Below are 20,575 nucleotides of genomic sequence, written 5' to 3'. Positions count from 1 at the left end.
CAGCAAAACACATTAAATCAAATCAGCAAACATAAGGAGTATACTGGGTGTCCCTCCAAAAGGTATTCACATACTTTAATAGCTGATATCTCAATTTTGAAAATGAATTTTAATAAACACTGCCTTTATAACTATTCAAAGTGTGTGTGTATACATTTTTTGGAGACACCCTATATATTATGCCACATTAAAACTTTCAACTCCAAGTATAGTCCCTTTTTAATTGCTCATTATAAGCGATTCTTTCCTTAAAGAAGACAAGGATTTTGGCACACCTATCAAATGCTTCCTCCTATTTATGAACTAGAGGCCCGGTGCATGAATTCATGCACTGGTGGGGGGCGTGGCCTGCTTTGGGAGCGCCACTCATCCCGTCAGCCTAGCAGCTGTGGACCTGCCCTCTGAGTGGTGCTCATTCTGGTCAGCAGAGCGGCACTCCCACTGAGGGAGTGCACTGACCACCAGGGGGCAGCTCCTGGTGGTCATTCTGGTCAATCCGCCATTCAGTTGCTGGGCTTTTATTTATATAGACTAGAGGCCCAGTGCATGAAATTCGTGCTTGGGGGTGGTGGGGATGTCCCTCAGCCCAGCCTGCACCCTCTCCAACCTGGGACCCCTCGAGGGATGTCCTACTGCCCGTTTAGGCCCGATCCCAGTGGACATCCCTCTTACAATCCAGGACTGCTGGCTCCCAAATGCTCGCCTGCCTGCCTTCCTGATTGCCCCTAACCGTTTCTGCCTGCCAGCCTGATCACCCCCTAACCACTCCCTTGCCAGCCTGATTGATGCCTAACTGCTCCCCTGCCAGCCTGTTTGCCCCTAACTGCCGTCCCCTGCAGGCCTGGTCACCCCTAACTGCCGTCCCCTGCAGGCCTGGTCACCCCTAACTGCCGTCCCCTGCTGGCCTGGTCACCCCTAACTGCCCTCCCCTGCAGGCCTGGTCCCCCCCAACTGCTCTCCATTGCAGGCTTGGGTCCCCCCCCCCCCCACCTGCACTTCCCTGCATGCCCGGTCACCCCCAACTTCCCTCCTCTGCCGGCCTGGTCCCTCTCAACTGCCCTCTCCTGCTGGCCATCTTGTGTTCACATGGGGGCAGGATCTTTGACCACATGGGGGCAGTCATATTGTGTGTTGGAGTGATGGTCAATTTGCATATCACTCTTTTATTAGGATTTCATCTTTTTTGGGGAAAAAACCCCACCAAAAACTTGTACTTCTTTTTTTAATCAGTAAATACTTATTTACATTTATCATTTGTGGTGGTGGCGGGGAGGAGGGTAGCTACTGAATAGTTTGGTCCAGAAGGGAAAAATATTTTATTACTGACTCTGTTTAGTATTGCCAATGCATGTGATAATAAAAAGCAAACCATTTATAGTCATCTTTATCCCTTCCTTGGGTGCTTGAATTTGTAACGCAGGAGCTATAGGTGGTCATTTTCTACCACATCATCTGGGTTTTTTCACAAAATATTAACCCAAAGTAATCTAGAGGTTGGACTTGAACAAGTCCTGCCTGCAACCCTTTCAGCTTGGCTTGGGACCACCATAGTGCCCTAAATGACAATAAATTACTCTTGCTTTTACACATTTTGGGCAATTAGAAATTGCTTCCAACGTTAAGGCACTGTTACACACCACAAAGGAAAAAAGTTCGTATAATCTTCTCTTGAAGTATTGTTTTTTAAAGCATTATTTCTTTTATAGTGATGGTTCAAATGCATCTTATTTAGACACAGGGGGACCTTTTGTTGATTACTCTTTCAAAAGTTCTAAAAGGTACTGATTAATAAGGTAGAGGTTGGTCAGTTTCCTAAACACATATACCTTCTACACAGTGTTCAATTAAGATGCCAACATTGTACTTCATTACTACTCTTATTTTCCCCAGCACACGTCATGATTGTGCTGTGTTAGTAACTTTCTTTCCAAGGATAACTGGATGGAGTTTTAGACCTTAAAGATATTTAAATTTTGTTTCTCAAGCAACACTTTACACAAGTTTTATGCTTTATCACTGTATAAAAATGTACAGTGGTTTATTGACATGTACATTCCAATATGTTTACAGCTGCAAGATAATGAGGCACACTCAGTATTGCACTTCATTAAAATTTCAGGCTCAAACGTAACCTAGAAGTTTAAATGAAACTGCATTTGTAATTTAGTAATTATTATAGAGGACAAACATTGATATCTTTATTTACATTGTGATACTTATTACATTTATATGCCATCCTAACACAATTTTTTTTTTAAATAACAGTCTAGGAAATAAACCAGAATATTATTCTTTTTATCCCCACCCGTGATGCAATTGTACAGGATTACAAAAAGGCAGTATACAATAAACAATGATTATTTTTCTTTTTTGCTTGAAAGCCAGCATCATTCTTAGTCCATGAGCATGGTGATTCTTTCTATATCACTTATCTATAAATGTCCAATGCTTCACAGGCCAATGACGGTAATGGCCACATGCAAACACCTCATGAGTTTGATGTCTTGGCTCAAAAGAAAATAAACCAAATTAATGGGGAAACTTTCCATAGCAAGAATTATGTACATGGTATTTGGCATCCTTCTTGCACTGTGAATGTTCATTTTCATGGATGTAAAAATGGTCCCGTCCTTATCCTGAGCAGTTTAAACTTCACCACATCTGCTTGGGGGATGAAGGCAACTTTTCTATCCATAGACAAAGGAATCTGAGTGTTTTAAAAAGTATGAGCATTTCTGCACACTCCACAACCCAGAGCAAATTCTTCCCCAGTAGGTGGATGAACAACATGGAGTGGACATTCAGTTCCTTCTAATTGTTTGCCTTTGGGACCTGTATAAGTTTTGAAGGAGGCAAAAGAATATAATTAAAATATATTCATATAAACCTAACGTAAATATAAATCACTGGTAAGTTATTCAGAGAAATAATATGACAATGATTATGCAAATACAAAATAACAAAAGTATTTGTTCTCTAACCACAAAAGTAAAAATGTTCCCCATAAAAAAACTCAACACACCAGAGATACATATGTTGAAGAAGGGACATGATCCCTTAACCACAGCATCCTGCCTAGAGATAAACACTAATGATGAATTTGGTTCATCATTTTAAAGCAAAAAGCAATAAACAAAAATGGTCACAAAAATTCCTCAATTTAGTCTAGCAGGAAATTATTCTGGATGAGAAAATACAGAGATTTTTATATAAAACTAGAGGCCCGGTACACAAAATTCGTGCATGTGGGTTGGAGGTGTTCCTCAGCCCGGCCTGCACCCTCTGGCAATCTGGGACCCCTCAGGGGATGTCGGGCCTAAACCGGCAGTCAGACATCCCTCTCACAATCCGGGATGCTGCATGCACCAGTGACCATACTTTTCATACAGGTGAAAGGCATCTTGCTGTTGTATGGGCAGCTACATTTTTTTGCCCTGATTATAGAAAATAGTACATGACATGATCCTTCTGAGGCAGTAGTACCATTTTCCCCATCTTATGGGTGGAAAAACTGAAGCAGAGAGAAATTAAGTAACTGGCTTTGTCACACAGTTTTAAGTGTCAGAGTCAGGGCTGACCACAAAATGTGCAAGCCAGAGTCCATGCATGTCATGGCTGCATCATCCTGTGGTTTTTTTTTCAGTGTTAGAGAAGTCTTTCCAGGTTTTAATTTTTAAATCTAAGAGACTGTTCCCAATATATAGGGTAGGGTCCCTAGGCCTGGCCAGTGATCAGGGCCACCTGTGGGGCAAATGGCAGGTGGGGCGATCGGGGGCCCCTGCTGGCACTCACCTTGGCTGGCGGCCTGGCGCCGCCCGCTGGCCTGCCCGGCCCCCTGATTGCTGCCGCCAGTTGCCTCCTTCTTGGGGGGCAGATGCTCAACGCAGGAGCTTCCCCTGACCTGGGACAGCTCCTGTGTTGAGCGACTGCTCCCTGGTGGTTAGTATGAATCATAGCGACCGGTCATTCCGCCTTTTGGTCGATTTGCATATTAGGGTTTTATTATATAAGATATTTTTCAGGTAAAAACAAATTTTAGTGTAAGTAAGCCATGCTACCCTTCCATTTTCTCTGAAACAAAGGCATACATTGGTAAAATGGGAAGACTGATTATTAGTGTTCTTTTGAAAAGTATATGGGAGGGAGATTATAGGCAAATAAAAATTAATCAGCCTAAAATATGAATGATAATATGGAAGCAACACTTTGGGAAAGATACATTTGTAGATAATAATCAAATAAATTAGGCTTAAAAATGCACACCTCCCCCCATTTTTCTATTATTTAAAAGACTTGTTTTGTTCATGTGCACAAGTATCCTGGAACCAAAGAAGGTTATCAGTAAATACTGTAGAAAGGAATGGACAGAGGGATTATTTAACTTCTTAAACAGAATCTTGTTTTCATCCACATACTAATTAAAATTAATGGTTGACAGTGGTTAGAGAATCGATCCTTCTGTCTTTCTAAGTAAACTGCACAGCCATTTCCCCTAATTTCACTGTGAGTTCTCCTTTAATTATCTACAGTTCTCTAAATGAATGGATGAGTGAGCAGAATATGAGACAGGAAAAGCATACCTTAATCGAAGTGTATGATCTTAGCCAGGTATCTAACCTCTCTAGGCCTTGATTTCCCATTTGTGAATGTGGGGGATAATACTATCTACCTTGTAGGCTGTAAAAATTAGGCAAGAATATATATGTGAAAATGCCCAGGATCAATGCCAGTTTCTTCCTTCTACCACCTCTCGTGCCTCATTCCTGTGATTCACAATTGTTTATAGGACAAAGTCCTTTTTGTTGGCTGATCTGGATGATCACGTGCATGTTTGCCTGGCCCATCCTCCTTCTCTCAGTGACTACCTGCCACTGTGTCCTCTGCAATACTTGTTTCAACACTAGCTAACTTCCTTTTCGTTTGTAGTATTTTAAACATTATTTATCTCCCAGGTTCTAGCATGTCATAAGGGCAAGAAGCAAGATAGACTTTTCTGGTTCCTTTATTTCCAGACCACTAACCTACAACTTTCATTCAATAATTCCTCTTCCTTTCAAACTCAAATGAGAGGGAACACTGCCTGCCCCCCTTTCATTCCCTTCACTTGCTGACCTCCAGACCTTCCTCCTACTAATGATGGCTCACATTTCTATTTTGGCCATTATCCTAAACACTCTAGCCTCACATTATTCTGATCTTGCTTCTTTCAAAGTCCACTACTTCTATTTTTTCAAAAGAAGGTTTTTAGAGGTGGAACAGTCTAACAATTTTTATTTGACATGAGTAAGTAGCAAAAAGTAGCCTTACTTTAAAAACCCTCTTTATCTTACCATCTTTGTTTCTCACTAGATAATGTATCTCTCATGGTTTAAAAATCAGTAAGAAGTCACCTTCCCCTATTTCTCTCCCATCTTCCCTGTTTTCCCCAGTATTAACCAATTTTATTAATTTTTTGTATAGCTTTCAGTGTTTTTATGCAAATATAAACACACACACACACACACACACACACACACACACACACATATTAATTTCTTCCTTTCTTACAAAGGCAGCATACTATATGTACTTAAAATTTAATTTTTCATTTAATACTTCTATAGATCTTTCCATATCACTATATAGAAACTCCATCCTCGGTCTTCTTTTTTTAATGGTGCATATTAGTTAGTGTTTAACCACCCCCCCCCCCAGTGGATACTTATATCATTTATGAATTTTTGTTATTACAAGCAATGCTGCAGTAAATAACCTTGCACATTTTTCCTTGTTTATTTTCTTCACATATGTAGGTATATCCCCCAGAAGTGGGAATGTTGAAGGGTAGATGTATTTGAAATTTTGAGAGGCATCTCAGGGTCTACCATTTGCACTCTGATAAAGCAATGGATGAAAGTGTGTGTTTCCCAGCTTTAACAACATTGTCTATTGTGGTGTATGTAGTTCTGTATATATTTTCACTAATTTCAGATACATCTCATGCAAAATTCTCTTCTATGGTCACATTTACTTCTTCTTCCACTTTTCCCACTACATTAAGCCTCTTATTCCACCTCACTGTGATCACCAGTATCCTGACCTCTTCCAAACTTGTCTCTTTTTAGTTTCATATTGACTTTTCTCAGCCCGATCTGCCCATATAATCATTTCTCCTGTATTTTCAGTAGCTTCTTTAATTCCCTTGGCTATCTGATGCTCACTACTGCCAGTTCCCAGTCATTCTAGATTAAACCAGTTGTCCACTTTATGGTGCCTGCTCCAGGCTTCTTAAACAACAACACAAAATCACTTTAAATGGTTCTGTTATCCATTATAATTTCAAACTTCACATGGCCCTTTAGTGCCAAACAGCAACGCTTTTAATAATCTTTAGTTGACTTCCTTCTCATCCTCGAAGCAATCTGCTCCACTATAGCTCCCAACCCCACTCGTGATGAGAATCTTTTTATTTCACTCAGAAAGTCAGAAGTTCATAGAGCCAAGGAACCCCTTGGATTCTTTAGGATAGTGTCAACTAGGTTTCTGCCACTTGTGCAAGCTTACCTAATAATAGACAAACATGTAAATTGACCGTTATAGCCGATCAGTGACTATGCAAATTAACCCAAAAAAAGATGGCATACATAGGCGCCCAGGGCCTGTGTCCCAGGAACATCCTGGCACCCAGGTCACTGTGAGGTAAGGCCTGGGCAGGAACGGACCCCCTGCAATCGATCGCAGGGAGCTGGGGGTCGCTTCGGCCTGGTGCAGGAGCGGACCCCTTGCGATTGATCGCAGGGAGCTGGGCTCCGCTCTGGCACCAGGCCAAAAGCCTCTGCCAGAGGCTTTTGGCCTGGTGCTGGAGCAGACCCCCTGCCATTGATCGCAGGGAGCTGGGGGACCGCTCCTGCCCAAGAGGCTTTCGGCCTGGGCAGGAGCTGAGCCGGTGATCAGAGGGAGCTGGAGGGGCCTGCCCAGGCCTAAAGTTTCGGCCAGAGGCTTTAGGCCTGGGAAGGGCCCAGCCCTCCATTGGTGTGAACTATAGAGGAAACACCTCTTCTGACTGCACATTGGCTAAGCTTCCTGTATGCCACTGGTAATATTCTTAGTAACTTGGGTAATAAGAATCCAAAAAGGTGATCTAGGGTTTTTCCACCACACTTCTGGAGAAAAAAATGAAGGTCCGCTGCTGGAGGGGCTAAGAAATATCATATCCTGCCCTAGCCGGTTTGACTCAGTGGATAATGCCTCGGCCTGCAGACAGCAGGGTCTGGGTTCGATTCTGATCAAGGGCATGTACCTAGGTTGCAGGCTCCTCCCTGGCCGGGGCCCAGATCAGGGCTCATGCAGGAGGCAACCAATCAAAGTGTTCCTCTCACTTTGATGTTTCTCTCTGTCTTTCCCTTTCTCTTCCACATTCTCTAAAAGTCAATGGAAACATATCCTCAGGTGAAGATAAAAAAAAAAAAAAGAAAGAAATGCATATCCTATGAAAGACACATCTTGAAAATGCCTAAGGAAAGTTGTCATTTTTTCTTGGTGAAGGGACTGGAGGCCGTGTTGATGAAAACACCTTGGTGACTGTGGTGACTGGCAGTGGCTGCAGCAGCGGGGTGATGGGGCTGGTGCCTTCCCCTGACCAGCCCGGTTGCCTCCCACAAAGGGTGGCCAGACTGCAGCTTTGGCCCGCTCCCAATGGGCCGCGGGCCTAAGCCGTCAGCAGGATATCCCCTGAGGGCTCCCAGTATGTGAGAGGGGGCAGGTTGGGCTGAGGGACCCCTGACATGCAGTGCATGAATTTCGTGCACCAGGCTCCTAGTCATTAAATAAAACTGGATACCATAATCATATTAAAAAAACTAAAAGCATACCTGCAGGACAGTGTGGTAGTTCTTCCTTAGGAATGCTAGTCATCCTTTGAAAATCATCATGACAAGCATTACAAAAATGTGTTGTTCCAAAACAGAAAAAGACAGCCACGGAACAGCAGTAGCGACATTTATATTCCAAAAAGTCTGTGCCATGTTTCGGACACATCTATAGCAATAGAAAATAGACAGACACAAGATTATAGTGAACCTATTTCATTATAGTTAAGATAGTCATATATATAACTCAGCGATTCATATTTTGAGAGTATGCACAACTCTAAAAACTGATTGAAAAATTGATGATACCCACATTAAAAAATAATTAATAAATGTGTGGCTTTGCCCAAAAGATCTGGACAAGCTTCAAGTTCTAATCCCAGCTCCATCATAACTAATTTATTTATAAGCTAGCCTCTTAATTTCCTTGTGAATGTTTCCTGGTCAGCCAAGTTGAAAAATTAATATTTCATTTATCTATCAATCTCATAGATGTACTATGAAGATTTCATTAAATAGGAGAAAATCTAAAAGTTTGAAATTTGGTGATTATTTTATGGGAGACAAAAGTATAAAATGCAAATCCCATCCAAAATAGATAATATATATGAATAAGTTGGAAAATTATACATTGCTGTACAAACATCAGAAAATGCTGGGGGAAAAACATGCTATGCCATTTCCACCATACTGGTTATATTATTATTTTAAAAAATTAGAGGTTTAACGTTTCTAAATTGTCCTTTCTAATAAAATGGTCTACCCACCTGAGCCCGGGACACATCAGAACAAGCACCACAAATGAGCTCTCTGGGATCATAGTCATCTCCTTGTCCAGCCTCAGCATCACAGCGAGCTTCACCACCAAAATATGCCTAGGGAAAAAAATGCAGTGAGATTACAGCAGGGAAAAACTCTGCCGTGTAATTTGGGCATAGTGGACATAAGATCAAGAGGTCTTAGGAAATAATATTGTCTATTAGACACTCCCTGGCATGTCGAGTGGATGCCCACATTGCTGCCCAGTGGGCAGAGCAGGGTAAGAAATAAAGCTACGGTTTTTCAATTCTAGAATGAATTCATGCTTACAGTAGGAAGTTCAAACACTGTACTGTCAAAGCAAAATAAAAAAATAATATACAATATTCCAAATAAATATCAAAATAGGATATTAAGAAATAAAGAAAAACTGCGTTTTTAGGGCAAAGTTTAAATAGCCTTTTATCATTTTGAAATTGTAAATAACATCTTTCTTTTTATTGCTCTAAAAATATGTTTAGAACTTCTCCAATTTTAATACTGTAGGACAAAAAATATGCCTAAAGTAAATATTAGTACAGAATTATAATCCTCAAGCTAATGGGAAAGAAAAAAAATCAATTTTAATCATATAACATTTTTTAAAAAGCAAAGGCAAATTGGGTAATTCTTCTCAGAATACTGCTCATACTTATAGAGCTATATTATATGCAAGAACTGAACAGTATCTAATACAGATACTAGAGTAAATGAAATTATAACAAATGATTTATCTGAATTTGCTCTGGGCACAAAACAAATGAGGTAAATTGTAATTGGGGCAATCTACATGCACATGTCCCATAGCCAAAAAATGAGGATAAACAAGATGAGTCAATATAAATCTATTATCTGTACTAGAAAACAGGTTAAAAGACAGGCTGCATTGATACAGTTAATAAATGGTCTTCCACTAGCTAAATTTGGCCTCAGAAATATTTCATTTGTCCTGGGGTCTATTCCGGCTGTTTTACTTCTCTGGATTCCTTGTGTGGCCTCCTGGACATTTGACTGCTATCCTCATGGTGGCACAATATTCATTTATGATGTTTAGTACATTATACACCCATAAATAATGTATTATTATTTGTAACAATACAATTCACAAAGACACAGTATTGGTCTTTCCTTGGGTTTATGTATATTTGTCTTCCTTTCTGGCTACCATCTATTTATCCTTCCCTTCATTATCTATATTTTCTTTTTGCTACACTGGGAATGCATCTTTCATTTATTGATTCCTTTGTTCATTTATTCATTTTCTAATTAACTTAGTGTCTAATAAAGTGCCAGTAGTGGAGACAGAGAAATGAAAAAATATAGTCTTTGTCCTCATGGAACTTATCAAGTGAGGCAGAGAGATAAGTGAACCAGTAATCATAATGCAGAATAATGAAGGCTATGATGGATGTATACCAGATTTCTAAATCATGTGATGGTGATGGGTAAGCATGGGCACATTGTAGAGGAGATGAAACCCGATATGAATACAAAAATGTGATAGATAGTCTGGCTCTGCACCTAAGCATGTGTGTCAGTAGGTGGCAGGTGAGAGTGAAATGCAGAGCAGACGGTAGAGAGGTAGAGAAGAGCATTTCATGAAGCGAAACTGCCTATGTGATGGCATGGGAGTGTCAGTGAGCGAGGAGACATGGCCAAGTTTGGGAAGCTGTTCAATATTCTATAGCACAAGGTGCAAAAGGTAGCAGCTTGAGGGATGAGATGAAGGGTGGACAGGTTTACAGGCTTATAAGCAAAACAATGATGCAATCAGATTTGAGAAATAATACCCTATGAGTAGCAGTGTAAATATAAAGGATGGCATGGAGGCGTTAGGGGCTCCACAAAAGCAGTGCAGTAAAGAAAGCTGCTGTGATTAACTTTGTAAATTAACATTGGAGAATGAGAGAGTCAAAGTTGAATATAATACTGGACATATGGACTTTGAAGTATGTGAGAGAAATCCAAATGTCTGAAAGGCAGATGGACATTTGTATCTAAATCGCAAAGATTTTGGAAGATCATAACATTATAGGTGGTTGGCAAAGGCATGGGAGTACAGGAAGTAAATCAAAGATAAGGAGGTATTATTAGCCAAGGATGGAGTGCTGGGGAAACAAATATGTTAAGGGTAGATAAATGCAAAGACACCTTAGGAGGGATTAAAGACAAATGACCAGAAAGGAAGGAGGATATAAAAAAAGTGGTCTTGGAAGCCAAGGAAGTAAGAATTTAAGGAGGAAATGCTCAAAAGAGTCAAGTAAGAGAAATTTATTCAAGAACCACCTGGATTTGGAAAACAGGAGGTTATTACTGATGGGAAGTAGCTTGTGTACAGAAATATTGCATGTTTTGGAAATAGTCTGTACAGGTTAAAAAATATCCCAAAACAAATTAAGTAAATAAATTAAACTTGAAACACAGTACCAAGCTTTCTCATTTTTAACTTCAGATTTTAGATGTAAGAATAATTGAATATCAGTATACAAAATTCAACTTTTTAATCATATAATCTCTAGTTCTTAAAAATTCTTAGTATAATTTATAGCATACCTTTCTGCATTTGTAGCAAACATAATATGCATATCTATTCATGGCATAGCCAGCTGGGTCGTTATAAAATCTCACACCAGGAGTTGTTATAGCTTCACTCTTATGCAGACCTTCATATTCCAATCTCATTAAGGCTTTTCTTTTGACATCCTCATAGAGTTCTTTTATTGGATCAAGCAGGTCTTTTAATACTACATGATTTATTTTGTTCTGAAATTTAAAAAATGAACATCTGTTAAGAAAGCCATTTATTTATTAATTCAACAAACAGTGTGTACCAAAGTGCCAAAGCACTGTGCTAGGAGGTAACGAAAAGATCTTTTATAATAAAAGCGTAATATGCTAATTAGACTGGAGATCCTACTGGACGAAGCTGCGGCGTGTGGGGGCCTAGGCAGCTGCCACAGTTGCGGGGCTGAGCCCCTTGCACGAATTTCGTGCATCGGGCCTCTAGTTTATAAATAAAATGCCATTTAAAAATAATCTTGTAAAGTCCTTGCAAGCCTCACAGGGAGAATGGAGGTAAGTGGGGCACAGAATGTGAAAATTCCACTTTATTAGCTTCATATTCCTGAATATGGAACATATCTCCTGCTGCCTTAGCTGTTTTGGGAATAAAAGGTTATTACCTTGCTGCCACAAATAAGACGGGGTACCCCTTCTCTCTGTTTTCCTTGGAGTTACGGTAGAATGTCAGGTGGTAGAAATAAGCAGGTAGTATTTTCTATACCACTTAAATGTGACTTTTTTTGGTTGCATTATATGATGGGAGAGCAAATATTACAATCCTTTTTTATTATTTCTCAGTTTACCTAAGCAATGATTGTGTTAAGCCTTTCCATATTATACCCTACATATCAGTTTGCAAATATGAGGAAAATAGGGAGAACTAAATAGGAAAAAAAAGGAATTAATAGAGATGGCATTGCTAATCACATTCTTAAAGTTTTTTTTGTTAATCATTATTAGCTTGCCAAAACAATTTGCTACTTTGCTCATTACTATCTATGTAGAGATAAAAAAAAATTTCTTATTTGAGCTCTAAAAGTATTTTAATGGCACTGAAAGTTCAGCTTTTACTTTTTAATGGCAGGTATCAGTACCTACAAGCACCACGGCTCATTCTTCTTTTTGGTAGTTACCCCTTGTCATGTCACATGACCTGAATTTTCAGGGGGTCTGAAAGCAGAGATACATGCCTGTCAATGCTTGATGATGTCTAAATGAATTTTATGATGCACTATGCTTAACTTAACTAGCTTTTAATTGGAAATTACTATTTTGAAATGCATCATAATAGAGACATCTATTATATTCTTAGGTACCACTTGGATAAAGAGAACAGAAACTGATGGGGGATGGTTGTAAAAAAAAGTAAGCTGGTAAGGACACTGAGAGACACTGACAGTTTATTCTGAAAGATGAAAGATGAAGATAAAGATGAAAGTAAATAAAAAGTAGATAATTTCTGATTCTTTCCATACCTTGCAGATGGGACAAGATATAAATCCAAATGTTATCCTTGGACCAAGCCATCTGTTTTCCAAAACCCGTCGACAGCACTGTAAGTGGAATACGTGACTACAGTCCAGCTTAAATAAAGAAAAGAGAAGAATATAAGCAAATGTAACAATGATAAACACCAGTAACTGGCAGATTATTCAATATATGAAAGGAGATAAGAGAAAAAGCAAGCAATTTAGTACAATGTTATTTTAGCACTTTCCCACTATTCATAGGACATTAAATAAGTCTTCAGGTGCTCCCAATATTTTAGCATACGTATATTAATGCCACATTATAGAGAGTAAGCTGGGTTAGGAAAAATGCAAAATTACTCACTTCTGTATCTTATAAAAAGAAGAGGAAACTACTGACTTAGAGATTTAAGATTTATTTTTGAGAATATTACCTTGGAATTACAAGAACTGGAAATATAAATAAGCAACCAGTAAAAGTATAAAAAAGATATTTAGCAAATAGTAACTTCTATATTATTAATATGTATGTACGTTATGTATAGAGGTATGTATCATTGCATCATTATGACAGATCAATTATATAATGCTATTAAGTATCATTCTGGATTGAAAATTAAGAAAAGAGTAGATATTGTATAATCTGTTTTTCATTCCTTATGAACATTTTATTGATTATTGTAGGCTCACACAAATCACAAATTAAAGCTAAACACACAGAATGTAAACAGGATATTCTCTTTAATAAACTGGTAGGTATTAATGGGACATTTTCTCCCAATGATAATCTAGACACAATTAATACTTTAAAAGCTGAGACAACCTGAATGGCTGGTGCTGCCGAGAGTGCTTCAGTGAAACATATCATGCACATGTCATCAGCGTCTTGCTTCAGTGTTGTGGCACTCTTATCACAGCCATGCAGACAGGGCAGACAATGCTCTTCGTTTTTTACACCTCCACATGGATGGCCACAAGGATGTGTCTTACAACAGGCTATCTTAGCATATTCCTATTAAAAATAAATTGCAATGGCACACAAAATATAGAAAAAAAGCACACATCCTAGTAATCATATCCATTATATTAATTTTCCAAGGTATTTTTCCACAGGAAATACATATTAAGACTAAGTTACAATAAAGTGATTTTTATTCTTTGTTTGAACATAATTTAGGATTATTAATAAAGTCTATTTTTGTTTTAATGTGATTTTAAAATTTTTCACTCCACATAAAGGGAATCTGATAAAAACTGAATTACAGATTTAATCTATTTGTTATAATGCATAGCCACAGATCAACAAAAAATTACTGCCTTACAATCTCCCCATTACCACCCACCCCCTGGCCAAAATGGGGATTAAATAAAATACAGGTATCTTTCACTATTTGGGCACTATCTAAATTCTTGTTAACTAAATTGAGGCATCACAAATATCTGGATAGCCCTGGCCAGTGTGGCTCAATTGGTTGGAGCATCATCCCATGCACCAAGGGTAGTGGGTTTGATTCCCAGTCAAGGGCACATAGAACCAAGTGATGTGTTTCTCTCTCTCTCTCTCTTTCTCTCATCTTCCCTCACCCCCCTCCACTCTCTAAAAATCAATGGGAAAAAAAATCCATGGATGAGGATTAACAAGAACAAAAAATCTTCATAACATGGAATGTGTATAGATGTTTAAGACTAACGAACTTTCAGGTACTGGAAATTTATTTTAGGAAAATAAGTGAATAAAATACCTATAAGAGGCAAAGGAAATACAGCCCATAGATTAAGTTTCTAGCACATAAGTAAATGTTAACTATATAGTATATACCGATGGTTGATGGGAAACACACACAAAAGGAATCTGATTTGGGCTCGAGTGCTTTATCTGACCCATTCACCAGCTTTGATAAAGCATTTAACTCAACATGAGTACTACACTAATTTAGAACACAAATGATGCTGAGATGGAACTCTTACTTATATGAAGTAAAGATGTCATGTGGGAATATGTGCTCCCCTTACTGGGATACTCACCTGGCAGTCTGCATCAGAACAAACACTGCCAACAGCAGATAACTCCGTTCCACTTCTGGAACCACAGAAGCGGCATGCTTCTGAGCTACTTGTGGTGGGTTTGCCTAGATTCAAGGAGAAAAAATCCTCCTGAAGAATATTTCCTAATATTTTAATATAACTCATTAAAAACAAACAAGCAAACCAGGTTTGTATCAGTTGTCATCATTGGGAAATCAGCCAGGCAATTACAAGCCGAAGGTTGTAAGCTACACTAATTACAAATTATACAAGAAAAGGGATAAGAAACTGAAGAGCTATACTTAAAGCCAAATAAATTATTAACTGATTCATTTATACTTTTTCAGTAAAAAGGAATAGACTATACTTCTAGTCAAGATAGCAGGTTGAGCAGATATGGCAAGCCCCCCACTAAAAAAGCACAATACCAGACAAAATATAACACAAAAAAACTAAATAAAAATATATAAAACAAAGGAAAATACAGCTTTAAGTACCTTTCCACAAGTGCAATATTAAAATTTCCTAGGAGAAAACCTCATCAGAGAAAATGAAACTTGAAAAACAGAATTCCCACCCAAGGAAGTAGAGATAATAGAATAATTTGGAAAGAAATTTACATTTTGAAATAAACAAGGAACAGACCCATAAAAACAAGACTAGAACAACATGAAAAAGAACAGGAAGATTGAAAAATATAGACCAAGATCATTTTATAAACACAGATACAAAAATTCTAAATATAATAGTAATACAAGGAACTTAAAAATATCCTTTTTAGCCTGGCTGGTATGGCTCAGTGGTTGAGTGTCAACCTATGAACCAAGAGCTCATGGTTTGATTTCTGGTCAGGGCACATGTCCAGGTTGTGGGCTCAATTCCTAGTGTGGGGCGTGCAGGAGGCAGCCAATCAATGATTCTCTCTCATCATTGATGTTTCTATCTCTCTCTCCTTCTCCCTTCCTCTCTGAAATCAATAAAAATACATTAAAATTTTTTCTTTTAAAAAAAGGATAGTTTATATCATGAATAACAATGATGGTTCAACATTCGAACATTTATTAATGTTATGTATGGCATGGTCAGATTATAGGAAAAAATACTATCAGCTCTGAGAAAAAAAAGACCATGCTTTTATAGCATGAAAAGTTACTCCTACTTGAGTTAAGTTTGTTCAGGTTTATACCTAATTCTAACATCAGGAATTCATGTTAGTCAAATGGCAGATGACAGAGGTACTGAAAATTGAGAATTTGTAAGACTTAATATAACTAAACTGGGAATATAGCAGACTTACGTTTTTATAAATAAATCAAAATGAACACACACATGTTTTGGAGATAAAATAACTGGCTCAAGATTACACAGCTAGTTAGTGGCAAACCAGGTTTCCTGACTTTTAGCCTGATACTTTTTCTACCATTGTCTCATAAATTTACTAATATAGTCAGGTATCAATGATGTCATAATAATTACTTGTCAGAATACACTCAATTAATCACATTAAATAATTTTAAACTAACATCTAGTTTAATGGTAACCAACAGGCATGGTTCAATCTTAAATCCTCTTTTACCTGTGTGTTCTCGGAATTCCACCATTGCTTTCATTGTTTTAGAATCTGCAAGTGCCATCAACCAGAACAATTTAGTTCGACCACAACCTTCATGAAGGTCAACCTTTATAGCTTCTTCTTCTTCTTTGAAGACCTATTATATCATTAAGAAAAAGGAAAATATATTTATTTATGACTCTGAAAGAGAAGTATAAATTTAATTATTCAATAATAATGCCATTTATAAGTAGGCATTCTAAAAAGTTCCAGATATTTCCAATCTTCTCTTTAATATTTACAACAGTTCTATTTTTATAAATGTGGAAACTAAGTCTTAGAGAGGTTAAACAACTCGCTTGATTTACACAGTTGGTAAGTGCCACAGCTGCTGTGATTCCCAAGTCCATTTTTTTCTCATTACCCCAAGTCTCCCACAAAAGTTACTGAATACACTTTATGTTCTAGATACTGTTCTGTGTGTAAAGACAGAAATCTTCACCTGTCTTTGATGAGTTTTGGTTCGTCGATGAAGATGAAGGAATCTGTCACAGTCAGTACATAGATTTCCACATACGTTGCATAAAATGATTGCTGCAGTTTCACCATCATCATGGTTATCACACATAGGCTAAAATAAGACATTTCCATAGGTTACATTCAATTAATAAGCATCAATATTTACACAAATTGAATGTAATTTATTTTTACCAGTAACAGTAACTGAAGTCTATTAAGAATTTGGAATCTGAACATTAAACTGAATGATGGCAAGTGTATTAAATTATAAAATTTCCTCAAAGGCCTAAATCAATTATTAATAAAATAAACATGTGTATTTTGCTCAGTGACTTGAGAAAATTTCTCCCCATTATATTCAAACACTTTGTATGCTAAATGAATAAATATTCATTTTTGAAACTTTAACCATTAATGAGAAAGTGTTGAAAGGGCCCATATAAAGTCTTCTTTCAGTGAATGAAAAGATAAATATCTAACCTATAAGTACATTTCTGAAGAAATGGTATGTCATATTGCCTCTCTTATTGCTTTATCTCCTTGCCATAGGACTGATTACATTTTAGTACAAAAATTGAGACATGAAATCAAAGTCTGGCTAAAAACAAATTTTGATACTATGCCAACATGTCTCAGAGAAGAAGGGGAAAGCTCTTTTGTATACCTAAAGCCCCTAATATACTCTAAAGAGGGAACCCTTGTGAGATGAACTTTGGCAATGTGACAACTTTTCAAGAGTTCCACTAATTATGTATTTTTACTTGTAGTACTGCTTTTTAAAAAGCTAAGCTATCGCTGACTATAAAGAAAAACAAGATCATTTTATATAAAATAATTTTCATCTTACCATTTGTTTTTGTTGGCCATCCTTTCCCATCCATCTCCCCGAGGAGAGACGATCTACATGGTCCTGGTCAAGAACGCACAGTGATGCTAGAGCAAGCCAGAGCTGTTGAAAGGAAAGGCTGTTACACCACTGAATACTTAGGAAAGACTTATAAAATGTTGACTGTCTGACACATGATACTAGTTTAATAAATTCCAGCTGTATCTGGAGATATGTAAATACCCAGTGGTACTCAAAATTTCCAGATGTGGCATCAGACACATACATGATGGCTGTATGTGCCATGCACATAGTATGCACCCAAATATTTACTGAATAAATGTTCCTCTGATTAAGCATTCTATTTTCTGCCTGATATATAAAATTATCCTTTACTAGAGGCCCAGTGCACAAAATTCATGTACAGGGAGGTAAGAGGGGGGTCCCTCAGCCTGGCCTGCGTCCTCTTGAAGTTTGGGAGCCCTTGGGGGATGTCCTACATCCTTAGTTCTGCCATGGAGGCTGGAGAGGCTCCCACCACCGTTGTGCTTGCCAGCTGTTAACCCGGCTTCTCGCTGAGTGGCACTCCCCCTGTGGGAGCGCAATGACCACCAGGGGGCAGCTCCCACGTTGAGCCTCTGCCCCCTGGTGGTCAGTGCACGTGATAGCGACCGGTCATTTTGCTGTTCAGTTTATTTGCATATTAGCCTTTTATTATATAGGAGGATTGGTCTACTATAGAAATAATATAGCAATATGTGAATTTTCATATTTAATATTCCAATGACTCCTGCAAAATTTTCCATCCATTATCATTTGCCAGAGGCATTAAATTCCAAGGAAGGTGGTACATGGATGTTTAATTTTGTACAGTCCCGTGAGTAGTTGGGTACATATTACATTACTAGAAGCCCAGTGCATGATTTAATCATGCACGTGTAAGCTGTCTGTCCGCTGGTCGGCAGCTCCGAAGTCCCTGGGCCCCTAGGGCGAGGCGGGGCGGGGGCGTGGTCCTCCTGCGGCCGAAGCCCAGACCAGGGTCTTGCCTTTGCCTCCCACCCAGGAAGGCTGGGGCCGCCGCCACGTGCTCCTGCGGCCTAACTGCCGCCAGACTCCTCCCCCGGGAGCCGCGCCGCCCGCCCCCCCCCCCCCCCGCCCCCGCCGCCTCCAAACCTCCAAAACGCCGGCTTGGCTCGCTGCCCCAGAGGCCTGTCTGTGCCGCAGCACAGCCATGGCGCAGACGCTGAGCTCGCGTCGCCGCTGGCAACGCGAGCTCAGCGTCCTGCCGGCCCAATCACCACCCCAGCCACCCCGAGTCCCGCCCCCTGTGTCACCCGTTGGCCCAATCATGGGCGTAGCAGAGTGATAGTAATTTAAATATTACCTTTTTATTATGTAAGATTGTAGACTAGAGGCCCGGTGCATGAAATTCGTGCACGGAGGGGGGTTGGCCCTCAGCCCAGCCTGTACCCTCTCCAATATGGGACCCCTTGAGGGATGTCTGACTGCCCGTTTAAACGGGCAGTCAGACATCCCTCTCACAATCCAGGACTGCTGGCTCCCAACTGCTTGCCTGCCTGCCTTCCTGATTGCCCCTAACCGCTTCTGCCTGCCAGCCTGATCACCCCCTAACCACTCTGCTGCCAGCTTGTTTGCCCCCAACTTCCCTCCTCTGCAGGCCTGGTCACCCCTAACTGCCCTCTCCTGCAGGTTGATCACCTCCAACTTCCCTCCCTTGCAGGCCTGGTCCCTCTCAACTGCCCTCCCTTGCAGGCCTGGTCGTTCTCAACTGCCCTCCCTTGCAGGCCGGGTGCCTCCCAATTGCCCTCTCCTGCTGGCCATCTTGTGGTTGCCAACTTGTGTCCACATGGGGGCAGGATCTTTGACCACATGGGGGCAGCTATACTGTGTGTTGCAGTGATGATCAATCTGCATATTACTCTTTTATTAGATAGGATAGAGGCCTGGTACAGGGGTGGGGGCCAGCTGGTTTGCCCTGAAGGGCGTCCCAGATCAGGATGGGGGTTCCCTTGGGGTGTGGGGCAGCCTGAGCGAGGGGCCTGTGGTGGTTTGCAGGCCGGCCACGCTCCCTGGCAACCCAAGCAGAGGCCCTGGTATCTGGAATTTATTTTCCTTCTACAATTGAAACTTTGTAGCCTGGAGTGGAGCCAAGCCAAGCCTGGGGCTCCCTTCGAGGCTGGCAGCCATTTGTGTTGGGGTTATAATTGAAACTTTGTTGCCTTAAGCAGTTGGGCCCAGCCAGGGTGTGCGGAAAGCTTTGCTTCCCCTGTTGCCGGTGGCAACCCTGGCCTGCTCTCTCAAGCTCCATTCTGCCGCCATTTGTTTGAATTTGTTTACCTTCTATAATTGAAACTTTGTAGCTTGAGTGGAGGCTTAGGCCTGGCAAGGGCAGGCAGAAAGCTTGGCTTCCTCTGTTACCTAGGAAACCTTGCTCTCTGTGGCTGTAGCCATGTTGGTTTGGATTAATTTGCATACTCGCTCTGATTGGATGGTGGGCGTGGCTTGTGGGCATGGCTTATGGGTGTGTCGGAGGTATGGTCAATTTGCATGTTTGTCTATTATTAGATAGGATAATAACAGTTACTCACAAGTCTCTGTATACCCCTAATGTCCTAGCACTATGCTTGGTGCACTTTGTCAGAAATAAGTAAGTGTCTAACAAATAAAGCAAATGTTTAACAACTTTAAAATCTGCCCTAAAAAATAGTTCAACACTTTCTGAGGCTTAAAGAGTAACTTTCAGTTTGACATAGAATTAAATATTTCTTCATTACTGAAAAAAATAATTTAACTGTCTTAACTCTAAGAAGTATATGGGAGTGTCACTGGATATGAAGAGTAAGAGAGGGAAAATTAGGGAAAGAAAAGCCAGAAAAAGAAATAAAATATGCCACAAAAAGGGAGCACAGAATAAAGAGAAGAACACATGCAGGGTGGGTGAGGGTTAGTCAGAATA

General features: G+C 39.7%; 1 protein-coding gene across 13 annotated transcripts in view; it reads right to left on the bottom strand.

Moving 5' to 3' along the window:
• Positions 1-2,015: 2,015 nt before the first annotated feature.
• Positions 2,016-20,575, bottom strand: part of MYCBP2 (MYC binding protein 2) — a 293,536-nt gene continuing 274,976 nt past the window's right edge. For 8 of the 13 annotated variants that reach the window (XM_079778973.1, XM_079778980.1, XM_079778981.1 and 5 more), the window contains 10 exons: positions 17,620-17,721; positions 16,756-16,884; positions 16,278-16,410; positions 14,702-14,805; positions 13,500-13,688; positions 12,683-12,790; positions 11,199-11,408; positions 8,615-8,722; positions 7,851-8,016; positions 2,016-2,832 (listed from right to left, as the gene is read on the bottom strand). In XM_079778973.1, coding sequence (XP_079635099.1) covers positions 2,717-2,832; positions 7,851-8,016; positions 8,615-8,722; positions 11,199-11,408; positions 12,683-12,790; positions 13,500-13,688; positions 14,702-14,805; positions 16,278-16,410; positions 16,756-16,884; positions 17,620-17,721 — 1,365 coding nt within the window. In that variant the 3' untranslated portion in view covers positions 2,016-2,716. The remainder of the gene's footprint in view (positions 2,833-7,850; positions 8,017-8,614; positions 8,723-11,198; positions 11,409-12,682; positions 12,791-13,499; positions 13,689-14,701; positions 14,806-16,277; positions 16,411-16,755; positions 16,885-17,619; positions 17,722-20,575) is intronic. The other 5 variants (XM_079778974.1, XM_079778983.1, XM_079778984.1 and 2 more) reach the window with 1 other exon arrangement.

This window comes from Cnephaeus nilssonii (genome assembly GCF_951640355.1).
Source record: "Cnephaeus nilssonii genome assembly, chromosome: 8".
NCBI lineage: Eukaryota > Metazoa > Chordata > Mammalia > Chiroptera > Vespertilionidae > Cnephaeus > Cnephaeus nilssonii.
Note: the sequence above shows the minus strand (reverse complement) of the source record. Positions and strands in the feature narration are given on the sequence as shown.